Source organism: Trichechus manatus, unplaced genomic scaffold, assembly GCF_000243295.1.
Source record: "Trichechus manatus latirostris isolate Lorelei unplaced genomic scaffold, TriManLat1.0 scaffold00093, whole genome shotgun sequence".
In the NCBI taxonomy this organism is placed as follows: domain Eukaryota; kingdom Metazoa; phylum Chordata; class Mammalia; order Sirenia; family Trichechidae; genus Trichechus; species Trichechus manatus.
Genome location: NW_004444029.1, coordinates 9,934,868 through 9,961,795, shown reverse-complemented (window position 1 = coordinate 9,961,795; position 26,928 = coordinate 9,934,868). Strand labels below are relative to the sequence as shown.

General features: G+C 46.8%; 1 protein-coding gene across 1 annotated transcript in view; it reads right to left on the bottom strand.

Annotated features, from left to right (window-relative positions):
• Positions 1-26,928, bottom strand: part of CREB3L2 (cAMP responsive element binding protein 3 like 2) — a 128,056-nt gene that overhangs the window by 29,663 nt on the left and 71,465 nt on the right. Inside the window, exons 2-4 of the mRNA XM_004382397.3 lie at positions 18,590-18,806; positions 3,183-3,358; positions 443-530 (exon numbers count right to left, since the gene is read on the bottom strand). Of these exons, the coding sequence (XP_004382454.1) occupies positions 443-530; positions 3,183-3,358; positions 18,590-18,806 (481 nt within the window). The remainder of the gene's footprint in view (positions 1-442; positions 531-3,182; positions 3,359-18,589; positions 18,807-26,928) is intronic.

Genomic DNA, 26,928 nt, shown 5'->3' with positions numbered 1-26,928 from the left:
ACTCAGCTGCTAACCAAAAGGTTGGTAGTCCAAGTCCACCCACAGGTGCCTCGGAAGAATGGCCTGGCAATCTCCCACTGAAAAGCAGCCACTGAAAACCCTATGGATCACAACAGTTTGACCCACGACCGATCACGGGGATGGCGCAGGACCGCGCAGCATTTTCTCCGTTATGCATGGGGGCCACATGAGTCAGGGTCGACTTGCAGCAAGGAAAACAACAACAACAGAAGTAAAAGTAAAGACTCAGCTGGAAATTTAACATGTGCAGACACAGGGACATAAGACTGACCTTTCCAAAGTTTTATTTAACGTCAAGGTTTTTAAGAACAGAGACGCTTCCTAAAGAAATCTACACCTGTGGTGTAAACTGAATCCCTGGCTCTTCAGATTGAGCAGGTCCATCTGACAACCAGAAGGGAAGCTGAGAAAACAGACCGACCTTCTTTAGAAGAGAAGTTGAGGAACTGATCGACTTCATGAGGCTCCAGCTTAATCTCGGGAATAACCGTCTGGCACGAGGAGTCGACCTGAAGAAAGAATTTCAAACACGACTTTCAGCCCTTCTGTGCCCAGCAGTACATACCAGGGACCATGAACTTTTTCAGCCTCTGGGATTTGTTGGGAAGCTGCTGTCCCACTGACAGTGCATGCTGCCGCAAGGCAGGGACCTCTATGACTATTTAAAACTGAAGAAGCCGGCGTGTGCTGCAAATTACTGTTTTTACAGGGTATGTATGAGGTGTCCAAATTTTTGGTAGGAAAAATTAAAATTTTGAAAATTTTTATTTATTACACATATGTACCAACAGACCCTGGTGGGGACTCTGGGGTATAATTAGTGGTACTTCCTATGTACCACTATAATAATTAGGATAGGCTTGTGGGAAGGGACAAAGAAAAAAAATCTGTACTACCTACCGAAAGTTCAGACACACTCAATGATTCGGCATGCTTCCATTAATGAAAACACATGGTACCAACAAAAAATTCAAAGCAGAAAATAATTGGGTCACCAAAGGGTTAACAGAAATCACAACATGGAGGAAACCCGTGGAAGAGCTCTTGGGTCATCTGTGTCTTACTCTCTGAACCCCTGCTTCTCTGGAGCCCACTGCCGTGTGGCTGAGGCAGGCTGCTTCCTGGATGGGAAGTCACCTCAGTCTGTCACCCTCCTCTAGTCCCCAAGCTCCACAGTACCACTGATGGAAACTTAACCAGTTGCCATCAAGTCAACTCCGACTCATGGTGACCCCAGGCGTGTCAGAGGAGAACTGTGCTCCATAAGGTTTTCAATGGCGGATTTTTTAGAAGTAGATCACCAAGCCTTTCTTCTGAGGTGCTTGTGAGGGGACTCGAACTACAAACCTTTCAATAACAGAACCCTACAAACCCTAAAATGAAAAACCCAAGGCTAACTTATCAGTGCCCCTAACTATTGTTTTTATGCTGATATAAGGGCATTTTATCCAGGAATCTTCTGGTAAATTTTGTAAAAGGTTACTGGGCCACTAGCAGTTCTTCCTGCACTAGGGCTGGGTGCACCAAGCCCCATCTCCTCTGGCTTTCTAATGACTGATGACACCTCACCCTGACCTACCTGGTAGGGGAAGGAGAAAAGTATCTGGCCCATAAGCAGGTGGCACAAAGCCATGGCCCTAACCTGTGTTAGTCACATACTTAAAAATAAAGGAAACTAAAGTCTTGTGGGTGAGGTAAACAGTTAACACACGCAGCTGCTCATTGAAAGGTTGGGTTTGAGATCGCCCAGAGGCACCTCGGAAGAAGGGCCTGGAGATCTACTTCTGAAAAACCAGCCACCGAAAACCCTGTGGAGCACAGCTCTCCTGACACACGCGGATGCTATGAGTCGGAGTCAGAGTCGACTCGACGGCAACTGGCTTAAGTCTTGTGGAGCAAGGAGACTGACACACACCCCAGGAGGCCAGCCCAACAGAGAGACCCATAGGGAAAGGAACCCTAGCGGGCAATTGTAGAAATCTTCTGTCTACAACCCTTCATCTTCTACAAGAGTGGAGTGCAGAGGGCACCAAAGATCTGTGAACCCCTTCCGGACAGGCAGAATACCATTCCTGTCAGAGAAACTCTGACTTGAAGAACGTTAATGGAGTCACTGTTTATAACCCAAGGCTCCAGATGTAGGAAACGCAGTCTGGTATCCAACACATGTAAGAAGATGGGCCAGTGTGATTCTGCTGGGCCACCTCCAAACGCTCCAAGAAGTGGAACTACACTTTACTTGCTGTAGCCGTGGAATGGAGCAAGGAAGAACTTTCTAGTTTCTTCCGGTAAGCTTTCCAAGGTAAATATGCACAGATACAGGAAGATAAGATTTGCCTTTCCCGTTTTTTTATATAACGTCAAAGTTTCTGAGAACACAGCGACTTCCTAGAGCGAGCTACACCTGTGGTGTAAACTAAGTAAGAACTTCTGAGTTCCTTATGGTAAGCTTTCTTTGGTTTCCAAGGGTAACACAGTAACAGCTAGTGGGGCGAGGGGGCCCTGAATTACGTAAGGGCAACCCAGCTCTGCAGAAGAATGTAAATTACTGCAGAAGAACTAGCATTCCCAACAGCCACGAGCTGCTTTTCTGTACAATGCCCAGAAGCCGCGATTGCATATTCCCTGTAACCAATCCTTTACCACTGGCTTAAAAATCAATCCCACAGGGGAGTTCTTTTACCAAGGACATTCATCTAAGCTTTTAATTTTATGACACTGATCAAAGAAATAATGAAATCTCCTTTGCTATCAACTTTGCAGTGCCTGTAAAGGAAGTGATGTAATAAATGTAGAAAGAAATCAACATTCTCTTGAGACAGAGAGAGAGCTATCAACAGTTGACTCCAACTCATGGTGACCCCATGTGTGTCAGAGTAGATCTGTGCTGCACAGGGTTTTCAGAGGTTGGTTTTCCGGAAGTAGATCACCGGGTCTTTCTTCCGAGGCACCTCTACACATGGACTCAAACCTCCAACCTTTCAGTGAGTAGCTGAGCATGTTAACCATTTGCACCACCCAGGGACTCCATATAGAGATATATATATAAAGAGATAAACCTAGACAGCCACTGGCTCCAGAAAGATTAAATGCTCTTATTGTAGAACAAGAATCCCTATCTTTAGATCCAACCTGTTCATATGGAAGAAAATTGAGTATACCCCAGTATTCATTTCCAAAGGGGGCTCCTCCTTTTCCAAAGGGGTGGAGATGGCTGTGATGGTCAGCGTGACAGAGGGGACAAGTCCTGGAGGTGGCTCGTCTGTAATCGGCTCTGTCTTGATTGTTGTTGAAGGAAAGTCTGTAGACAGGAACCATTTCTCACTTTCCACTTCATCTATGGGAAAAAGACAGGCAGACATGTGAACCTGCTCAGGGCACCAGGTGTTACGTCCAACAAATGTCCACTGGTAGTTCTCAAAATAAGCTCCAACAAAGGATCACTGAGAGTGCACAAACGGGGAAAGAAATAAGAAGCATATGAGAGAAGGGACAGATGAGTAAAGACATGAAGGATGAAGCAAGAATCTACAACTGCCTGAGCGAGTATGCCTGGAAAACTCTGGAAAGAAACATAAAAGAAAGAAACATGGCTCCCTGAGCAGCTCAGGAGGCTGGGTGGGTGGGGAATGGGATGGGAGGGAGAATTTATACCTTCTGCTTTTTTAAACAAGTGATGTATCTAGTCAAACATAAATTCACAGTACAAGTTAAATCAATTTGAAGATAAGAAAGGAGCAAATGGCTGGTAACCAGGGTCCCGGGACCAAGGATCTAAGGCAGTGGTCAGTAGGTCTCCCTTTTCTCCCTGTGCACAGTTCTTTACTTCCCATTTTTCCTGCTCACTCCATCTTTTGTCCTCTTCTGTCTTCCCTGTACCCCCACCTAAGCCTTAAACCTGACCTAGACATCCTGATCAACGCGCCTCGTGCACGACCCCCACCTGTGTCTGTGGAGGCTTGGGTGTTGCTGTGATGCTGAACAGGTTTCAGTGGAGCTTCTAGACAAACTAGGAAGAAAGGCCTGGTGATCTACTTCCAAAAATCAGCCAGTGGAGATCCTCTGATCACAACAGTCTGATCTGAAACCGCTCAGGAGCAGGCAGGGTTTCTGTCCGCTGTGCATGGGGTTACTATGAGTTGGGGCTGACCTGACAGCAGCTAATAACAACCACAACATCCGACTTCCAGAGACTTTACTCAGCCCTCTGGGAAACCTCACAGGCAGGCAAAGCCGCCCCCCTGCTAAAATGGACTGAGGACCCGTCCAGGAAAAAGGGCTCCCCTGTGCCTCGGCCTGCCTGGGCTTTCAGTGATCACCACAAGCCTGGAGGTAGCGACAAAGCAACAGATGAACAGACAGAAGCACCGCTGTCACGGAATGCACCTTCTTCGAGGAGTCTAAGCTGTGTCACGTATTACTTACCAAATTCCTTTATAGCTAAGAGCTCAGCATGAGGAGCCCTGGTGGCACAATGGTTAAGCGCTCAGCTGCTAACTGAAAGGCTGGCAGTTTGACCCCCACCTGCTGCTCCACGGGAGAAAAGACCTGACAATCGGCTCCCGTAAAGATTACAGCCTAGGAAACCCTATGGGGCAGTCCTACTCTGTCACATGGGGTCGCCACAACAGCTGAGCACAGCCCCCAGCGAGCAGAGAGGAGAACAGGAAAGGAGAAGACAAGTAACAATTACCCCAAGGAGGTTGCACACAGGCGCCCAGCAAGAAAAAACAAGCCTGCGGCCCCTGAAGTCAGCATTCCTGACCCAACAGCAGTTTTTCTAACATGAGGCTAGAGTTTAGCAAAGACATGCCCCCTGCTTTATGAAGACGTTTAAGCGCACACACCACATGCTTACAGAAGCACTACTGGCCTGGGGAGACGAGCACCCGCATGATAAAATTATTTTACATGCACGAATTTGACTTCCATTTCCCTAGGCAAAGGTGCTTAAAGATCTTCAGGAGCCCTGGTGGCACAATGGTCATGCACTCGGCTGCTAACCGAAATGTTAGCGGTTCAAACCCACCAGCTCTACGGGAGAAAGATGTGGTGGTCTGTTTCTGGGAAGACCTACAGCCTTAGAAGCCCTATGGGACAATTCCACCCTCTCCTATTGAGTCCTAGGGGTCGGAATCAACTCATAGCAACGGGTTAAAGATCACCCAGAACTGCTGGGAGTCGGGGAAGGGCGGGTCCAAAACCAAAAAAACCAAACCTGCTGTTGTCAAGTCGGTTCTGACTCATAGCGACCCTACAGGACAGAGTAGAACTGCCCCATAGAGTTTCCAAGGAGCGGCTGGTGGATTTGAACTGCCAGCCTTTTGGTTAGCAGCCGTAGCACTTGACCACTACGCCACCAGGGTTTCCTAGAAGCTAAAAACTGAAGTTCACAATTATTAACATTTTATTTTACAAGCAACTTCCTTCAAGCACAGAAAAAAGTCACATTCACAAAAAAAAAAAAAAAAAATACCCCCCAAGTCCAATTTATAACCGACTTAATTAATTATCCCAGCCCCAGTGTATTTCCCGAGGTAAAACAAAGACAGGTCTGGCTTGTGTTTTGCTTCTAGAGGCTGTTCTCTGTTGAGTTGGTGGCGTGAGGGAGGAGCGTCCACCGACATGCCCAGGGCTCCACTGCAGGACACCCTGTTGGGAGAAGGGCAGGGAAACCAAGGAGCAGACCACACTGCGCTGGGCAAGGGATTCGCCAGCCAGAGGGGCTCCATCTTATTTAGTGCTGCTGTAACAGGAATACCACAGGTGGATGGCTTTAACCAACAGAAATTTATTCTCTCACAGTCCAGGAGGCTAGAAGTCCTAATTCAGGGTGTCAGCTCCAGGGAATGTCTTCTCTCTCTGTCTGCTATGGGGGAAGGTCCGTGTCATCAATCTTCCTGGGTCTAGGAGCTTCTCAGCACAGGGACCCCGGGTCCAAAGGACACATTCTCCTCCTGGCTCTTCTTTCTTAGTGGTAGGAGGTCCCTCGCCTCTTGACTCACTTCTCTCTTTTATATCTCAAAAGAGATTGACTCAAGATGCAACCTAATCTTGTAGATTGTGTCCTGCCTCATTACCATAACTGTCTCTAATTCTGCCTCATTAACATCATAGAGGTTAAGATTTACAACACATAAGAAAACTACATCAGATCACAAAATGGAGGACAAACACACAGTACTGGGAATCATGGCCTAGCTAAGTTGACACACATTTTTGGGGGATACAGTTCAATCCATAACAGGCACCCAGCACAGCTTATAGAGAAGCAACTGGACCAAGAGTCAAAAGAAGATTCTAGCACCTCTCCCAAAAGGAGTTGAGGAACTAGAAGACTCTATCACCTGAAAGGAAGACACATTCGGGGGAGGGCTAGGGACAGAGAGCACAGATCACGCTTTCTCCACTCAGCTACCATCTGCTAACGCCTCCCTGGACCCTGAGAAACCACTCACTTCTCGAAGTCAACCACAGGTACACCCTGTCGCAGCTGAGCAAGAGCTGTCCCTGGCAGAGGCTAGAAGTGAGGAGGAGAGGGAACGGAGCCTCAGTGCATAGTAACATGAAAAGGAGGCGCATTCCAGAGAACAAGAAGCACGGGATCACCAGGGAATTGTGCGATGCTCAAGATCCCTTGGCCTTTCCTTAGATTGCTGTGATAAAATTTAATCCATCAGGCAAGCAAAAGGAAATGCAATGGAGTAAATACAAAATTAAAGGTTGTAAAGGAAAGCAGTCCTCTCAGTCTAGCAAAGCCATTCTCAAAGCCACATACTCATGAAATAGATCAAGATGGTTTATGTTCTTAATACTTAGTGACCATTGGTACAGAGGTTCAGCCTACAGTCACTGCTGTATTAGGGAGTCGGGATGGGAAGGGACTAGCTCCAACATCTCACCTACAACACACGTGAACTCTTTCCAGAGAAATGGCGGGTAGCAGCAGAACCGGGAGAACAGTGCAAGACGGCGTGGGAGCCAACCCACGGAGCAAGAGAGCTGAGCACCTTCAAGCAGGAGGCCTCCTGGTGGGGGGCGGGGGGTGCATCCAGGCACTTGTCGGTGGAGCTAGGCTTGCTGACCCACAGAGCAAGACAGCTGAGCACCTTTGAGCTGAGGCTTACTGGCAGAGAGGATGCCTCCAGGTACTTATCAGTAGCGTTAAAGACCTTTGTAACACCTGCCTGAGCAGGGCAGAGGCCGGGCCGCCTCAAAAGGCCCGAGGAGCTGAGAGGCCATGGAACTAGGAAGCAGAAGCTGAAGAGACAAGGAGCATGGGAAGCAGAGCTGCCTCAGTCTCAAAAGGTAGGGCCATGACTTCTAGGGTCTCAAAGGGTGGGGTCATGGCCTCTGAGGTTTCAAAGGGTGGGGCCACGGCTTCCTAGGTTTCAAAGAGTCAGATCTTCATCAACTTATTTCTGGAGTGTGGGGCTGCCATTCACGAGTGCCAGGGGGGTTGGGCTGGATCTGCTGCCCAAAGCTGAGGGGGTGGGGCTGCCATGCCCAAGGGGCGGAAGAACAGGGCCTGCCGAGGCCAAGGGGGTAGGGTCGCACTGCCACTCAGTTGGACTAAGAGTGAATTGCATCAGTGGCTCCAGTTCTTCACCACTCCCCATCTGTATGTCCTTTCCATCTAGTTCTGCAGAGCCCTCCTCCCGCTGTGGGCCAATCCCCACCCAGGGCTGTGCCATGTGACTTGTTTTGGGCAATGGATATTAGCTTCTTAACACAAGTACAGTCTTGAAATGCTCTTACCGGACTAGACTTATGCTCTCACACTTCTGCCATCACCAGGAGAGGATGTGCCAGGATACTCCACTGGTCCCAGGAGAAGGATGGCAGACACATAGAACACAGTCACTCTCAGATGAGCCTTGCTAAGATCGGCCAACCCTCAACCAGCCTTAGACATGGAAATGAGTCTAGCTGAACCTAGCAGGATCACCCAGCCAACACCCACCGAGATCAGCTAACCCTCAAGAGACAGATATGTGAGCTGCAATAATAAACGGTTGTTGTTTGAAGCTACCTAGTTCTGGGGCTGTTTGTTATGCAGCAACATAACTAACTGATACGATATAGCTGAATGCACGAAGAGGAAATTAAATCCATGATAACAGAACCTACTGCAACAAAATTTGCACCTCTTTTCCAACATAATCCTTCTAAACTGCCAACTGTAAGCCATGGCAATAAATATTTGTGGACTGACAGGCTAGATCTGGTAGTTACATTACAAAATAAATAGCTTCCGATGAAGAAAGTCAAGCCAGTAACAAGCAACAAAGTTGGTGAGAACAACATTCTAGTGGCAGTTGAAGTGAGGGAAAATGCTCTCATTCTAGACTACTGGCTGTTCCTTGTACTCTGTCCCCCCAGTGGAAATAAATACCAAGTCACAGAAAGTGAAATGACAAACGTAACCTATGAGGTCACGGACTAACACAGAATGGAGTGAAAGGGAACGAGGAGAACATGTTTTATCATTTTGCCACATGGCCTTATTTTTATAGTTCTGTTTACTGACAAAAAGACCAGGAAGGCCACCATGGCTCAGAACTGGAATGATCCTTGGGATGTTTGAGTTATTGGCCAAAGTACAAAAGCAAGGGTCAGCAGACACTCTACAATCCACACCCTCTAATTTCTAAAGCTTGAAGCTCAGATCTGAAGAGAAAAAGAAAAAAAATTCTTCTTAAATTGTGTTTCCAAACCAAAAAAAAACCAACCAAACCCGTTGCCGTCAGGTGGATTCCGTTGACATGCATTTTAAATTTCATTTCAAGAAGAAAACAAAACACCACCCAGTAAGGGTGCCAGGGCGTACTGTGGAGAGTAAGAAGAACCGCCACGTCATCTTCATTCCTTTCCACAGCTTCCGATCGAAGGTCAGACTCAACTGCCGCATTTCCGCAGCATCACACTTAGCTGTCAGCCAGAAAATAAAAACCAGGCCACTGTCTCGTGGTGATGAGCAAGTCTTCACACCCAAGGACAAAATGTACCAGCTGCGAGCAGTGGGGTTAGACATTCAGGTGGACAGACAGACTGAGAGAGACTCAAAGCCGGAGCAGAGGCAACACCAGAACGTGGATCCTGAATCATGTCCGTGCGCACGGCATAGAGAACTGCATCGAAGAGATGGGATTCTCAGGAAGGAACAACAAAAAACTGAGCTTTAAACTGCAGGTTGGCAGTCTTCATAAATATGAAAATATACACACATAAAATATATATGTCAGTATATTATATATATATACACACACACACACATATATATATGCAAGGAGCCTTGGTGGCACAGTGGTTAAGCGCTCTGCTACTAACCGAAAGGTCGGCGGTTTGAACCCACCAGCCGCTCCTCAGGAGAGAGACGTGCAGTCTGCTTCTGTAAAGGTTACAGCCTTGGAGACCCTATGGGGCAGGTCTACTCTGTTCTACAGGGTGGCTAGGAGTTGGAATTAACTCACAGCAATGGGTTTGGTTTGTGTGCGTATATATATATGTGTGTGTGTGTGTGTTTACTGTGTGCTAGGCATTGTCGTAAGAGCCTTCCATGCATGACTGCATTTAACCCTAAAAGTAACCTTTTGAAGTGTGTCCTAAACAAGAGGTAAATGACGGCCCAAGATCACACCGATGGCGAACTGACTCTGGATATTACCTGCTATACTCTACTAGCTTCTGCCATTAGCGTCTCAGGTCCTTCTGTAGGATACTGTGTTTACAGTATGGATTATGTAATTATCTGTGGGACAAATGAGTGATTTCAGTAGATACAGTACAGACACACACACATGACCCTCAAGCACACTTTTTGTTTCTTTGTTGAACTAATGACCCACATTCTTGAATATCCAAAGAACTTTAATGACTAGGCAGACGTAAACACTGCTTTCTAATACTATTCTAGCACTGCAATGGCTAGGCCAAGAAGTCATTATCTCATTAAAAAAAAAAGAAAAGCAGCAGCAGCAGCATCGTTACCCTTCTTACTAATGAAAAAAAGGAAAGTATAAGGTAATACCAAAAAAGGGTCATGACCCAAAGGGGTAGCTTCTGTCCAGAGGTGAGATGGAAAGGCAGACAGAGTTAGGAGCTGGTTGAACGTTCATGGGGAATCAGGGACGGAGGGGAGGAGTGTGCTGTCGCAGAATGGGGTGAGCAGTTGGAGTCTCATAACAGTGTATGTAAAAAAAAAAGAAGAAAAAAAATTTGTATGGAAGACTAACTTGAAATGTCAACTTCATTTAATTACAACAATAAAAAAAATTAATTAATTTAAAAAAAAAAAGGGTCATGACTAGTAAAAGAACAGGACGCACAGGCCTAAGCTTCAGACAGGACAATGTCCTCTGCTTGGCCTACCCCGCCGTGGCCAGGTTCATTCTTTAGCCCTTCCTGACAGAGGACCCAGCTACTCTATAGGCAGAAGTGACAGTGTCTTCCTTGCCTAGCCCCGCACCGCCTCCTCTAAGGTGGCTCAGGGATGCTCTTATCATCACCTCACATGAAACGTGCTGAACCTACAGCTATGCATTCCTCTCTGGCCTCCTCTCACGTCCCACTTCCCTGGAACATTTCACCATCAAGATGCAGCGAGCAAGACTCATGTCCACCCTTTGCTCCACACACTCGATCATATGCGCTAATCCTGTTGCGGGTTTCATCTTAACATTCTCAACTCGGCTCTTTCACCCGCGTCACACATCCTGCCACGTCTCCCTTTGTCCTTGCACACCTTCCTGCTCTGGCATCATCGGCTCTGAGGCATTAGGGTCTTCTTCCCCTACCATGCAGCCATCACACCTGGGTCCTGCCCCCACCTGGCTGTCCCGTTCACCCCAGGTCATGCTACACCTGTGGAATCTGCTGGTTGCCAGCTCGCAGACTACATTTCCACTCCCACCTCTCAACACTGCTCCATCAACCCAGGGTGTCCGTGCTGACCCAGCCACCCCTCAGCCCGCTAGATGTCAGACTAGAGCAAGCAGAAGGAAGATGGGCAACAAAAAAAGACCAGACTTAGTAGCCTGACAGAGACTGGAGAAACCCCCGAGAGTATGGCCCCCACACACCCTTTTAACTCAGTACTGGTCACTCCCAAGGTTCACCGTTCAGCCAAAGAAGGCCCATAAAACAAACAATAATACACGTAGCTCAACCATGTATCCAAGACTAAATGGGCACACCAGCCCACAGGCAAGGATGAGAAGGCAGGAGGGGACAGGAAAGCTGGTGATGGGGAACCCAAGGTCGAGAAGGGGACAGTGTTGACGTGTCATGGGTTGGCAACCAATGTCACAAAACAATATGTGTATTACTTGTTTAATGAGAAACTAATTTGCTCTGTAAATCTTCATGTAAAGCACAATAAAAATAAAAATAAGGAAATATGAGTAGAATTTACGCCCCCGGCTCTATCCTCTTCAGGCTTGGAACCTCCATGGTTACAGTCCCTAATTCTATCCTAAATAAAGGTACCTATGGGTAGTACTGGAGCCCTGGGGGCACAGTGGTTAAGCGCTCAGCTGCTAACTGGAAGGTCAGCAGTTCAAACCCACCAGCTGCTCTTCAGGAGAAAGATGTGGCAGTCTGCTTCCATAAAAATTCAAAAAAAAAAACACCAAACCCACCTCTCCTAATTCCGACTCATAGCAACCCTGCAGGACAGAGTACAACTGCCCCATAGGGTTTCTAAGGCTATAATCTTTTCACAAGCAGACTGCCACATCTTTCTCTCACAGAACGGCTGATGAGTTCGAACCACCGACCTTTTAGTTAGTAGCAGAGCACTTAACTACTGTGCCACCAGGGCTCCTTCTGTAAGAATTACAGCCTTAGAAACTTGATGGGGGCAGTTCTACTCTGACCTATAGGGTCGCTATGAGTCGGAATAAATGCAACAACAATGGGTTTGGTTTTGGTATGGGTGGTCCCCAACGCTGTAACAGACCGCTTCTATATTAGCATATTTTGTGCTAAGGTCTGTTGATATCGCACGTATTTTTTAACTTTGTCCATGTACCTCCTGGAGGATGAGGGCCATGTCTAGCTCTCCACAGACAGCCCTAGTCCAGCACCACCGAGCTCCTCCTCGAGGAGGAGGACTGAAGTCAAAGAACAACGCAAACGCATGTCTAGCATCTCAATTTAATCACAAAGGACCACGACTGAAATACAGTAACTCACAAAGGCACACTTCACGTGGCCAGGCACAAGGTTTGGTCTTCCAAAGGGAGGCTTGTGTTTCCTCAACCACAGCATAACAATTTCCACATTTTACTTGGCTGTTTCTGAGACTTATCTTTTTAACATCCTTTTTTTTTTTTTTTTCTGTTTTACTAGCACAACTTTGCTTTCTTCATGTATGATGCCTTTCTTGTCATTCCACATCTTTTTTTTTTTTTTTTTGATATGACAAGAAGCCCTGCTCAGCCGCCTCAATCACAGGGAGAAGGATAAGCCGGACTGTTTCAGGTGGTTTTGAAGGTCAAGCCCACACCCCTCGGGCTGGCTCTGGGGGCTGCTGAGCTGCATGGAGTTCGTTAGCTCACGTGTTTCAGGGAAAGCTACGGTCAAGTTCAGCCCCGAAGATAGATGATCCTATACAAGCTTAGACCAGAGTTTCCTATCCTTTGTTTGGTCACAGACTCTTGAGAATCTAAAGAACGTTATAAATGCTCTCACTAGAAAAAAAATTAACAAATGCAGATGGGCAGATCGCCCAAAATTTTGTGTACAAATAATCGTAGGGGCCCCGAGTCCATCTGAGGTCCATGATGACAGGATAAGAATACCTATTATTTTCCCTGTATGATTGGCCTGGGGTTGAAGAAGGGAAGAGGGGAGAACGGACAGTGTATGGTAAGACGGAGAAGCAAGGAGGGGAAAGGAGAGAAAATGGGAAAAAAGGAAAGAGACAAATTCTGAAAAACGAAGAGAGCACCTCTCCTTGAATTGTATCACTTTCTTTCAGGCTTAGAAACAATTACAGTAGAACTGCATTTAATCTAAGTTAAAGTGGACAAGGAGATCTGAATCACCGGCCTGCCCAGGTATAATGAAATACTCACCAGCTGTTACTAGAAACAGGGGCTCCTAGTTTTGCTCATCATAATACAAGAGAAAAAGAACATTTAACGCAACATACACAGTTACTTGTAATGTTGAAGACTTACAACTGCCTAAAGAACAACCTTGCTTCTCCATCAGGGAGGTCAGCTGCTCTGATGGGCACTTGCCTTTGGGAGAGATCCTTCTAGACTGGTACCCCCTTAAGAGGGACGCAAACTGGAGTTCAGGGGAATAAATTCATTCTGTTCCCAAACAGCTACCCATCCAGAAAACTCCGAAGAAATCATTGCTAAGCTAAGACCTAACAAAACTCTGCTGGGCAAGTTCCTTATCCATTAATCCACTCATCCACGCCACTCAACTTATAGACTTCACCATCCCAAACTGTCATCTCATGCGTATTACCCAACACTTACAAAAGTGCCCTTGCAGGCATAGGAAGGCAGCTTTTACTCAGAGAAAACATTGGCACTTCAACGAGACAAACTATGAATCAGAAATCCTCTGCAAAATATATGCCACTGTATCTGTTCTCAGCAAATGACCAGCAGGAGTGTTGCAGGGCCGGGTCTATAAACAGAACAAGGCGCCCATGTGGGAAACAGAACGGTGTACGCTTTGGCCTCATGGTAAGAAAGGCTTCAGTAATTAGTTCTCCCTAGACTATGCATAGGTGGTGCCCATGAGTTATGTTGCATTTATATTGATTAGACTTAAAAAAAAAAAAAAAATAGGGTTATCATGGAAGAAGAGAGACTGGACTTTGGGAGATCAGTTTATGCGCAATCATTTCATGAAGTATCTGGTTTTAGAAGACTCAGTGTCCTGGCCCTCTGATCTCCACATCTGCTTCCTTCCAAACTCTCCACTGTTTAAATTCTACTCAACGCTTCAAGACTGTTATAGATGGAATTGTGTCCCCCCAAAATACATGTCAACTTGGCTAGGCCATAATTCTCAGTATTATGTGGTTGTCCACCATTTGGTGATCTGACGATATTTTCCTATGTGTTGTAAATCCTACCTCTATGATGTTAATGGGTAGGATTAGAGGCACTTATGTTAATGAGGCAGGACTCAGTCTACAGGATTAGGGTGTATCTTGAGTCAATCTCTTTTGAGATATAAAAGAGAGAAGGACCTCATACCACCAAGAAAGTAGCGCCAGGAGCAAATGGTGTCCTTTGGACCCGGGGTACCTGTACTGAGAAGCTCCTAGACCAGGGTAAGATTGATGACAAGGACCTTCCCCCAGAGCTGACAGAGAGAGAAAGCCTTCCCCTGGAGCTGATGCCCTGAATTTGGGCTTCTGGCCTCCTAAACCGTGAGAAAATAAATTTTCTTTTTGTTAAAGCCATCCACTTGTGGTATTTCTGTTACAGCAGCACTAGATGACTAAGACAAAGACCCAACCAAAACTCTGCCTCTTTATTTCAACTATTCCTGAGATCACCAACAGGTATGCTCTCTCTCCTCAGCTTCGGCAGCTTCCCTCTCTCTTGGCCATTGCTCACATTCTCGTGAAGCACTATTTGGGTACGTGGCACTCACACTAGACTATGAGCTACTGATGAGTCAGAGTCGACGGCAACAGCTTTGCTTTTTGGGTTTTTTTTGTTTGTTTTTTTAATGAGGTACTGACAGGCGGGACCTGAGTTTTACTGTTGTGTCCCGCAAGCGTCTTCGACAGCGCCTGACGCACCGTAAGTATCAACAAACGTGTGGAGGTGAAGAGAAAGTCAGTCTGCCCAGGTGGTTTAGGCCATGTCCTACCTGCATCGTCTAGAATGGCCAGGCTGCTGAGTAGCTAATTATTCTACAGATGTGGTCTGAATGCAATACGCTGTTGTTAGTTGCTGTCAAGTTGGCTCCAACTCAAGGCAAGCCCATGCACAACATACCAAAACAAACAACACAACGTTGCCCAGTCCTGCACCATCTTCATGACTGCTGGAATGCTCAAGTGCATTGCTGCAGCCACTGTGTATGTGAGCGCCTTCCAACCTAGGGGACTCACCTTCCAGCACTATACTGGACAATATTCTGTTGTGACCCACAGGGGTTTCACTGGTAAATTTTCCAGATTACCAGACCCTTCTTCCTAGTTTGTCTTAGTCTGGAAGCTCCACTAAAACCTGTCCACAGGGGCGGGGAGGCAGGGGCAGATGCTAATATGAGGATCGTCTACAAGTCAAGGAACCAAGAAAATGCCTGGGCCTACCTATAAGGAGACCCTGATTCGGACTTTTTGCCTCCAAAGTGAGAAAATAAACGTGTGTTCTTTGAAGCCACCCACTGGAGGTCTTTATGTTACAACACTGTAAGGCAACCGTGACTGTCAGAAAGGCACTGCAGCTCTCCCTCGGTCTCCCGGAGCTAGCACCAACTCGCTGGCTACCTGAGTGAGTTTCCAGGGAAGTAGACCCCCTACCCTGGAAAAGATTCCAGAAGACTACAGGCCCAACCAACATCTGATTTCAAGCTCAAGAGAGATCCTGACCCAGAACCACCCAGCTGAACTACTCCTGAATTCCTTATCCGCAGAAACCACGAGAGGGAACAACTGATTTCTGTGGCTTTTGGGGGAGCTCTGTTACCCAGCCATACATAACTAATACATGAGGTATAAGAAAAGACTTTCACCCAGGAAACCCATTGCCGTCAAGTCGATTCTGACTCTTAACAACCCTATAGGACAGAGGAGAGCTGTCCTGTAGGGTATCCAAGGCTATAAATCTTTTACGGAAGCAGAATGTCACATCTTTCTCCTGTGGAGTGGCTGGTGGGTTTGAACTGCCAACCTTTTGGCTAGCAGCTGACTGCTTAACCACTGTACCACCAGGGCTCCTTCCCATCAAGGAAAGGAGGGCTTAAAATAGAGGCATCGAAGGAATGGTAGGAATAGTATAAGCAAAGCAGTGAAGAGAGCGTGGGGAAACACCATGAGCAAAGGCAAGTACAAAGTGTTCCCCTACTGAATGTTATAAAGAAAACAAAGGCAAAGAGAATCTCAGGATTAGAAGAAATCTTAAAGGTCATTTAGTCCAACCGCTCATCTAAAGTTAAAGCCCACTCTTCAAACGATACAACTATGGCAGGGATTGCAATGAATTCATGCAAGCTGAAGCTCAGAAGGCGGGGCTCCTCCACCTCCCCTCTGTGTATGGATACAGATGAGAAGTGTTTCATCAGAGCAGAGATTGGACTCGTGCATTTGAACTGAGGTCATTCCCGAAAGTGATTTAGATAAGACATGGAGCAGGGAGGAGGAGGAAGCTGAGCAGGAAGAGGGAAGAAGATAAGGAAGAGAAGATAAAGATGGAAGAGAGGCAAAGGGAGAGGGAAAAAAGAAAGAAAAGAAATTGGTTTACTGAAATGCTATGTATCAGGCATTGTCCTAAGTTCCTCATGTATATCTTCTCACTTAACCCTTAAAACACGTCCACATCCTCAAATTATTTTAGTTCTATTTCCTCCCCCGACCCCACTCTTCTGAGAGGGAGTAGACAAACCACAGGGCAGAAATGTTCCATCGTCAGCACCTAAGGCCTTGTCGGGGGGATCTGAGCATGTGGTCAAGACTCCAGCAGGGTTCCGCCAAGAACGAACCCACTCACGGATGCAGGCATGCCCGGCAGACAGGATATGGGGCCATATCTCCCGGGCCACTCATCAGTACAACTCTACTCACAGGAAAAAGGCATCTGAGATGCAAAAAGAAACAACCCACAGCGTTCTCTCTCCCAAGATACCATGTGTTAGGGTCCCAGTTCCTTTGACGCCACGCGTGGCTCTAAGGAGGGGTCCCTGCAATGCTAATGCTCTCTTTGAAGAAGCAGGTACAGGCATCTGTTTGAACCAAAGGGAAGTCACAGGGAGCTTGCTGTAGGTCGCCGCCTTCAAAAGATGCTGCCACGTATGCAGTAGTATCCGGATGCCCACCCAGGTCAAAGCCAGAGGAGGCCAAGTTCATAGCCATCCTCACCATGCTATCTTTCTGAGAAGGAAAAGCCATATGCTGGGCTGGAAAAAAAATCAATACAGTTTTAAAAATTTACTCGAGATGCTAAAATACCTCTAGGAAAACAAAATATAAAAAATTAAATCAAAAAAACATGAATGCCTTTGAAGAGATACAGCATATACCAATTAAAGGTCTTCAACTGCCAACCTTTAGGCTAGTAGTCGGGCACAAACCACTGTACCACCCAGGGACCTTAGAGTAATAATCAAAACATCTTAACCTCCCTAAGCCCGGAAGCCCTAGAGCCTTGGTGGCATAGCAGTTAAGAGCTCGGCTACTAACCAAAAGGTCAGCAGTTGGCATCCACCAGGCGCTCCTTGGAAACTCTATAGGGTCACTATGAGTTGAAATCGACTCAATGGCAATTGTTTTTTGTTTTTTTTTAAGCCCAGAAAACCTGGGCCTTTGACAAACACTACAAGGATGGCACTGACAATGGGCAGGAGAGGGTGACCAACAAGAAAGTCTAGGAAGGCTCACCAAGATCCCATATACATGGGGTCGACGAGCATGCTGGACAGGTTAGGAGGGATACCCAAGAAGTTTTTATGGAGAAGAATGGTCAGAAAAAAGTCTTCCAAGGGGAAAAAAACATGACAACCCCTTGGTTATGGATTAAATTGTGCCCTCCCAAAATACATGTTGGAAGCCTAACCCTTATGCCTGGGGACGGAGCGCCGGAGCACAGTGGTTAAGAGCTCGGCTGCTAACCAAAAGACTGGCAGTTTGAATCCACCAGCCGCTCCTTGGAAACCCTATGGGGCAGTTCTACTCCATCCTATAGGGTTGCTATGAGCAAGGAGTTTTTTTTTTTAAAAATACCTGTGGATGTGATCCCATTTGGGAATGGGTTTTCTTTGTTATTAATGAGGCCACATCAGTGTAGGGTGTGCCTTAAACCTAATGACTTTTGAGACAAGAAGAGCAGATTAAGCACAGAAAGGAGCCAAGGACAAATGGGGGAGATTGACAAGGAACGCTGAGGATGCTGGAGAAGCTGAAACAAGGGTTTTCCCCCAGAGCAGACAGACAGAGCCCTCCTATAGAGCCGGCGCCCCTGAATTCGGACTCCTAGCCTCCTAATCTGTGAAAAAGTAAAGTTCTGTTAGTTAAAGCCACCCATTTGTGGTATTTCTGTTATAACAGCACTGAACACTAGGACACCCTTGAAACGAGGGCCGTAATGGACTGGCAGGAATTATCAACCAGACAAGCCAGCCTGGTTTACAAAGAGGCTTCGCTGCCTCACCCTCGGGCCATGCAGTTCCGGCAGGTTCCCAGCTGACCCAGCCTTGGGTGCGGAATGGGAACCATGTGCTGGGCCCCCTTACGCACCCCTTGCAAGGCCTCACACCCAGTGGGCGTCAGGTCGAAGTGGGTGCTGACAATTTAACACTCTTTACACCCACGAAAGGCTCAAAACCAGAGAGGTCAGAGCCCCCGGTGTCCCCGGCTCCCAGTTACCGTCGTTGAAGCTGTCTCCGGGGGCAGCGTGGCCAAAGGGCGACTGGGCGCGAGGCTCCTCACACAGGGAGTAGCTGTGCTCGGCCTGGATGAGGGGCGCAGGCGACGTCGGGGACGGCCCCACCTCCATAGACTCGCTCTTCTCCGACAGGAAGGGGTCGTTCAGGAGTTGGCCCAAGACATTCTGGGAAAACTCATCCAGAAGTTCTGAGAAATGCTGCAGAAACAAGGAGGAAGGATTCAGTTTCTCCAAACCTGATGTTTACTGTACATGCATTTCCTAAGGCAAATACGCTGTTTTCTTATCTATCTTCCACACTTGCATTCTGAATAAAAAAATACAAATGGTTTAGCTTAACTAGTGAAGAATGTCTGCCTTGAGCATTGTGTTCTTTCAAGATCTATCTGTACAGGATCAAATTGACAACAGCAACTCAAAAGATTAAGATAGCAACCTTAGGGGCAGGGAGTTTTATGTTAATGGCAGAGGAACAACTCAGAAAAGGAGGGTGAGAATGGTTGCACAACTCCAAGAATGTAATCAGTGTCACTGAACTGTACATGTAGAAACTGTTGAATTGGTGTAGGTTTTGCTGTGTATATTCTCAACAACAACAAAATAAATAAAATGTAAAAATATCTATAACAATAATAGTTATACATGCTTCCTGCAGAAATTCTAATTGGAGACATTACATTCAGAATTACAGAACTCGCAGTGGTAATTCTGCAGTCCCTGCGTGGTAGAATGGGGTTAACACACTCGGCTGCTAACCGAGAAAGGTTGGTGGGTGGAAATTATCCTGAGGAGCCTCAGAAGAAAGGCCTGGAGATCTACTTCCGAAAAATCAGCCATTGAAAGCCCTACTGCGCACAGGTCGTACTATGCCACACATGGAGCCGCCATGAGCTAGAAATCGACTGGATGACAACTGGATTTTAGTAATAATTTTCAGAAGACTAAAATAACTTCTTTGTTGCCTCTGAAGGGAGTACATGGGGGCAGCTGGTTAGCGGCTGAAGGAAACAACAATCCACTATCCTGTGGGTTGGTGGGGCGGGTCGCTGATTTCATCTGGCTTCCCTGATGCCCCACACTCAGCCGGGAGGTCAGCTGGGAGCTGTGCTGAGTGAGGACAGGTGGAGGGCTGGTGGGCTTCCTCACATGATGGCGGAAATGTCCCACAAGGCAGAAAACCAAAGGCAACTTCACTTCCTCCACATTCTTCTGGTCAAGGCCAGCGTCATGGCTGGCTGGACGCATGGGTGGGAGATGAGAGAGAGGAACAGCAACATCATGGTGAGGAAGAGTGTGGTCTGGAGGGCACGTGACTTGCTGGAGCCGTAACACCAACCAGACCACAGTACTTTGTGCTGAGAATACTTTAAATACGCTATTCTGTGTTTCTAGCGGAGTCCCTGGGTGCTGTGAACGGTTAATGCGTTTGGCTGCTAACTGAAGGGATGGTGGGGCGAGTCCACCCAGAGGTGCTTTGGAAGAAAGGCCTGGCGATCTACTTCCGAAAAAAATCCGGCATTGAAAACCCTATGGAGCACAGTTCTACCCTGACACACACGGGGTCACTATAAGTAGGAGTCAACTCAAAGTCAACTTTTTTTTAACTACTGTATTGTTACCAGACAATTTATCTCCAAGGATAGGCTGCCCTGAAGAATTTGTGGTTGCTTTCAAGTGCTTTGGAGCGGCTGGTGGATTCGAACTGCAGATCTTTTGGTTAGCAGCCGTAGCTCTTAACCACTGCACCACCAGGGCCCCAAGGAAACCCTATGGGGCAATTCTGCTTTGTTCCACAGGGTTGCTGTGAGCCAGAATTGACTCAGTGGCAACAGGTTATCAAGTGCTCTAGCACAACATGCCCTCTGGAAAAAGAACCTCCTGAGAAGTGGCCCAGCTGTGCCTAACGGCCCATGCACATCAAGAGCTGAGCAAAGGGGGAGCACTGGGCAGATCAGGAGAGAAACCAAGACTGAAAAGATGCCCGACTAGTCCCAACCAGATGTGATGACTCGGCATCTGTGCTCACAACGATCAGCTCCCACTGGGTCTTCCTGGCAGCTGAGGGCTCCAGGGCTGAGGAGAGAGGTCAACGTGCCCTGGCCTGGCCGGAGCTGGGCCAGAACCAGCCGTCACCGACACCAGCCCATGAGAGGGGCACTGCCATCCCGGAGGCCAAACACCAGAGAGAACGACCAGGTGGGCCTCAAAAAGAGAAGAAGGCCGGCGGCCTCCTGGACCCTGCCACCATTTCCACTAAGCACTGCTCATGTGAACTCAGGGGCTGTAACAGTTTAGTCCAGTTCTTCAAAGACAGCAGCGTAAGAGCGTTTTCCTGCGCGCACTACCCAATACTTCAGTCAGGCTCCAGGGGTTCACAAAGCACCTTCACAGACATCCCCTCATCCGTGCTCACGAGAGCCCTATGAAGGTGGCTTCAAGTCCATCGTCCCAATTCCCAGCCACCTACTGTTGGTGCTAGGCCTCGACCTCGGATCCTCCTACTTCAAATGGAACTTGTCTCATTGCTTCTCCCAGGAGAGGGATTTGAGCCTCACGCTCCAACTGCACGCAAAAGTGTGAACAAGTGCAAAGCGCATGACGGTGAGGAGGAGGAAGGAGATGTTGATAGACCTGGGTGTTTGACATATTAGATCTTCTGAAAATGAGCAAGGTGCTTCCTGTAAGGTGGACATGTCCCCTTCCTAGATGAGAAAATGAGGGCTCAGGGAGGCTCAGCCCCTTGCCCAGGGTCTCACAGCTGATGAATAGTGGAACTGAGATGCCATCCCAAGTCCAGCCTGTCCCAGGCCCCAGGCACTGTACGCCGAGCATGCTGCCTGATTTAGGCCAGCCTCTGAAGCTGACACATGTGGACATAGGAGTTAAAAAAAAGAAAAAGAAAAAAGGACAGACTCTGGACAGCCCATCACTATGTGCCTGTAGTCCGCTACATTAAAAGGTAGAAGATGGCAGGATGGGTTAGATGGAGGGGCTCCAGGATCACTCTCTGGTGTGCACAGGCAATATGGATGGAGATGTTTCCTTGCCCTCAACCCATGTTTCCGCCAAAGGGTTCAATGTAACATCACAGAATCTCTGGGTTGGAAGAAGAGGGTTAAACCAACCCCTGCCTTGTGACAAGAACGTTCCTCACACAACTCAGAATTTCCATCCTACATCAGTAGCGGAAGGAAGACACGACAAGTCCTTTGGAAATTTGTGTCAAAGACTTGTCTCCCTTTATCTAGAGACGGGGCATTTAATGTTCTCCAATCTGGCCCCAAACATCCTGGAAAGTCTCATCCCTCTTCGTTCTCACACCCGATACCTTCACTCTAATAACGGTCTTGGTGGGACATGGCTGCACAACATTGTGATTATAAATTAACGCCACTGAGCTGTACACTTAAAACGGTTAAGATGGTGAGATTTTATTTTTTAAATTTTAATTAATTTTTAAAAATAGCCTAACATAATTAAAACAATAAAATATTGGCATTTTCTATTTGCACACTGGCTTTGCACATTGTTCTTCCTGGAATGTTCTTTCATTTTCCTCTCTGCCATATGGAAAGCACCTAAGATAACAAACCTATTCTTTTATAAAGTCGTGCCAGATAGACACGGTGTTAATTGTTCTTTCACTTCCTTGCACATCTAAAGCCCTTAGGATAAGTGTCTCTTAATTTGACCCATTTTACTTTTTCTTTGATATTCTTTTCATCGTCCACTTTCTTAAATCTTTCATCATTAGGTGTAACCATTTCCATCCACCCCGCTGAGTCTAACACAGACAATAGATCATATGCCCTCAATAACCATCTCGTTTCCATCTATTATGATTCTATGATATCCCAACCAAGCAGAAAATAAATCTGAATTAGAGCCCAGGACCCCCAACAATTATAAATAAGTGCCATTACATTTTTAAAAAGCATATCCAAGTTTACCAATTAGATACGCGTGGGGAAATTGTTCACCTACAAAGATTACTTATTTTATAAAAACTACCATGGCTCTGAGGTATTTACACTTGTATTTGCAGGTCATTAACTAATTGCCAAATAAACTTGCAGGGAAGGAGCAGCTTAGGGTCTGCGAGGCCTCCTGCTGCTGATAACTGCTCCAAGATCTGGGGTGACAGTGTGTCTTCGTTACTTAGTGCTGCTATAACAGAAATACCACAAGCGAGTGGTTTCAACAAACAGAAGTTTATTCTCTCACAGTTTAGGAGGCTAGAAATACAAATTCAGGGCACTGGATCCAGGGAAAAGCTTTCTCTCTCTGCTGTTTCTAGGAGAACGTCCTTGTCATAACCTTCCCCTGGTCTAGGAACTTCTCAGTACAGGGACCCTGGGTCCAAATGACACTCTCCACTCCCAGCACTTGTTTCTTGGTAGTATGAGGTCCCTGTGCTCTCTTTTATATCTCAAGAGACTGATTCAAGATACAACTTAATCCTGTAGATTGAGTCCTGCCTCATTAACATAACAGCCTCTAATCCTGCCTCATCAATACCAGAGGTTAGAATTTACAACATATAGGATAATCACATCAGATCACAAAATGGAGGACAACCATACAATACTGGGAATCGTGGCCTAGCCACACTGACACATATTTTTGGGGACACTATTCAATCCATGACAGTGTGTCTTAGTTACCTAGTGCTGCTGTAACAGAAATATCATAAGTGGATGGCTTTAAAGAAAAGAAATTTATTTTCCCACCACCCAGGGACTCCAGGATGGCAGTACCATGGATTAATTTTTCTTTTTTAAAAATTTTTTGTATTGTACTATAATTATGGCTTATGCTGTCACGTCATCTCTTTGGGGCTCAGTTTCCTTATTGATACAACCCCCACAGTTGGGGGTTGGGAGAGATGTGGGAGATGGAGTGGACACTGGACTTGATCAGCGGTTTGTCACCTTTATTGATTCATGGATCCTTCTGAGAATCTGATGAACCAACACACGAATGCACAGCACAATTTTGGGGTTCACCTGCCTCCAAAAGCCTGTCCATGCTGGGACAGGGGTTTCCTGGACCCCTGGTTAAACACTCCCAGCAGAAATTATAGTCAGCACATGTGACTGTTTCTAGTCATTGCTAACAACCTATCCAGCTGCAACACTGCGTAATTTTCTAGAATGTTGCAGGCACGATAAGATGGAGCCACAAAAGCTTTTAAGCTTAGGAAGAGGAGGAGGAGAAACGTCCTCTCTCTGCTTACAGCGTATGTTTAGTTTGCTTTGAGAACCCTGCCAGGGCTGTGGAGCGGGTGGGGCAGGAGGTAATAGGTTTAGAAAGCAGAACCTGGCCGGATCCCAAGAAGAGACCATCCACTGGCTCCACAAGGACTCTTGTCTCCAGCCGAGGCCTCGGGAAACCTTGCTGCCCTGGCTCTGGTGTCTGGAGGAATGAATCACTCTCAGGCAGGGCAAGAAGGCTTTTCACTTAAAATCACACCTAGGAGCGTTGCCTAGAGCACACGGAGGCTCCAAAGACCGCAGCCACAGGCGTAGGGAAACACACCCCCTACCCCAAGCCTCCAAGAAATGATGGAAAACAGGCCTCAATTCACTTTAAATAGCAAGGTCTCATTACTGCTTTGATCAAAGATTCTGTAGAAGAACACTGACTGAAAGGTGGAAAACGGAGAACAGAATTTCAAATTTTCATGGAATCTAGACTTTCTGGAGCTGCAGCTATTGAGGCTGGATGAACCTCTGAAACCACTGCTGTGAGATAATCTTTATACCTTAAACCTTAAAACAAAAATATCCCCTGGAGTGTTTTTTAAACCAAACAATAGTTTAGCTTCATTAGCAAAGAATATCTGTCTTTAGCATTGAGCTCTTTTAAAGAACTAAGTGCTCTTTTAAACAGTAACTTGAAAGGTCAGATAGGAAGCTTAGGGGGGCAGTGAGTTTACGTGAGTGGGGGAAGAACAATTCAGAAAAGGAGGGTGAGAATGGTTGCACAACTTGATAAATGTAATCAAGTCACTAAATTGCACTTGCAGAAATTATTGAATTGGTGTATGTTCTGCTGGGTATATTTTCAACAACAAAATAAAATAAATTCTTTAAAAAAAAGCAAGGTCTCCCTCTAGGAAAACACACAGCTCGCGGGTAGTGGTTTTGGAGTGCGGAGGAGGGCAGGGGCTTCTCCTGGGCTCAGGGTCCACCAGGCCAGGACGGCAAGGGCTCTTGGGGTTCCTCCCTCCTGGGAGAGCCGAGGGGCCCACATCTCCCAGGCGGCCCACCTTAGACCCAAACTGCCTTCTCTAAGCACCTGTCCGTGCACATGCTCAGAAAAGGGCCAGATGCCAGGCAGGAGAAAGAGGAGATCTTCCCAAGGTCACAGGAAAAAAAAAAATGGCTCACAAGTCAAACCCCTTCACATGGACTTCCAAGAGCCTGTCCCAATTCTTTTGGGGTACCAAGACATAGGTGCACTAGATATTTCTCTAAGTAAAATTCGGGGCTGAGCCTTGGAACTTTCTATTACACAAGAGGTTGTGTATGTTTGTTGAAGTGATATTTGCCTCACTGCAGTTTCACAAGTAGTAGCAGAAGCTGACTTTTAAACAGCCCTGTTCCAGAACGTACATACTTTTGTTTGCAGTATCCAGATGTGCCTTTTTTGTAAAAGAAGTATGTGGAACAGGTTTATCAAATTATAAACTTAACCAGTTGTCACAGTGTCGACTCCGACCCATGTAGACCCCACATGTGTCAGAGTAGAACGGTGCTCGATAGGGTTTTCAGTGGCTAAATTTTCATGAACAGATTGCCAGGCCTTTCTTCCAAGGCACCTGTGGGTAGACTCGAACCACCTATCTTTTGTCTAGCAGTCAAGCGCTTAACCATATTTGTCACCCAGGAAAGGCATTGAGGGGGATGCTCTTTTAAGGAACCCTATTATAAACCCATGGAGCCCTGATGGCACAGTTGTTAAGAGCTTGGCTGCTAACCAAAGGACTGGCAGTTCAAATCTACCAGCCGCTCGTTAGAAACCATATGAGGCAGTTGTACTCTGTCCTATAGGCAACAAGTCTGGTGTTTTCATTATAAATCCATTGGTGGAGGAAAATCTATTTTTTAGTAAAAGGAGTCACCCCTAATTTACTTATTATGTAAATATGGCATTTTACATACGACATTTGCTTCCAGGGAGATGCCCCACTACCAATGTCTTAAAGTAGGTAATGTTCTGCTTTCCATCATTAAAACAGGTAAATATAATCAAGTGCCTTCTCTAAATGCAATCCAGTTCTGAAAGGCCTGCAACAGTTCTTCTCAGTGAAATGTGTGATGTGAAAATTCCATTGTTCCATTTCAAGAATATCTAACCTCAAGACAAACAAATCAGCTGGTGAGATTAAGAGAGAAACACCCTGGGGCGGCTCCTGCTAACTACAGAGAAGTGAGAGATTCGGAGTCAGCGGTGTCAGCGGGGTGGGTGCAAAGAAGTTCACTGCCTAGCTCTTAGCTCATCTGCATACGCAGCCGCAAATGCCCCCACATAAGAGCTTCTTCATTTTTTCTGAACCCAAACTGCCCTCCTTAGCCTGGTAGAAGGTCTCCCTCCCACAGCCCCAGGGCATCCAACCAGCCCCCAAAAGAATAAAAACAAGGATAATAAAATATAATAGCAGTAATAATGCCTCCCATGTTCAGTGCAGAGTGCTTTACATATGACAAACTGTGTCCACATCATAATTGCACCTAATCTTCATAAGATCAAGAATCACCTAGAAGCTGGCACTGTGGAGTAGATCAGAGGGGGGCCCGGGTTTCTGCCCCCTTCCCGCTGCGCTTCCCACATAGCCTCCCCAATCACCAGCACAGAGAACCCAGAACTCAGACTCCTGGTTGTTAAATGCTTTTTTCATTTCAGCTTGGGCCTGAGGGCAGTCAACCTCCCTGTGTCGTGGGAGGGACCCGCAGGCTTCTCCAGAGCAGGCAGAGCCCTCCCCGAAATCAGGTACAGTTTATATCAGAGGGAAAAGGTCCCCGGTTTGTTCTGAGAAACTCAAATCATTCCCCAGTACTTCTCTTCCCCTTTCGATCTGCCACTACAGACAGCTGAATCTCACCCACAAACGGAGGCCCTTCGAAATCATGGGTGACGTAGCAACGCAAGACTGAGGCAAGACAGACTCTGCCATTTTCTTTCTGTCCACAGTGGGGAAGCCACAGAGATGAGGAGTAAGGGAGGCCACCATCCTGACGACAAGTCTTCCCTCACCCTTTCTCCACCGACGACCAGTCTTCCCTCACCCTTACTCCACAGAGGCCACCATCCTGAC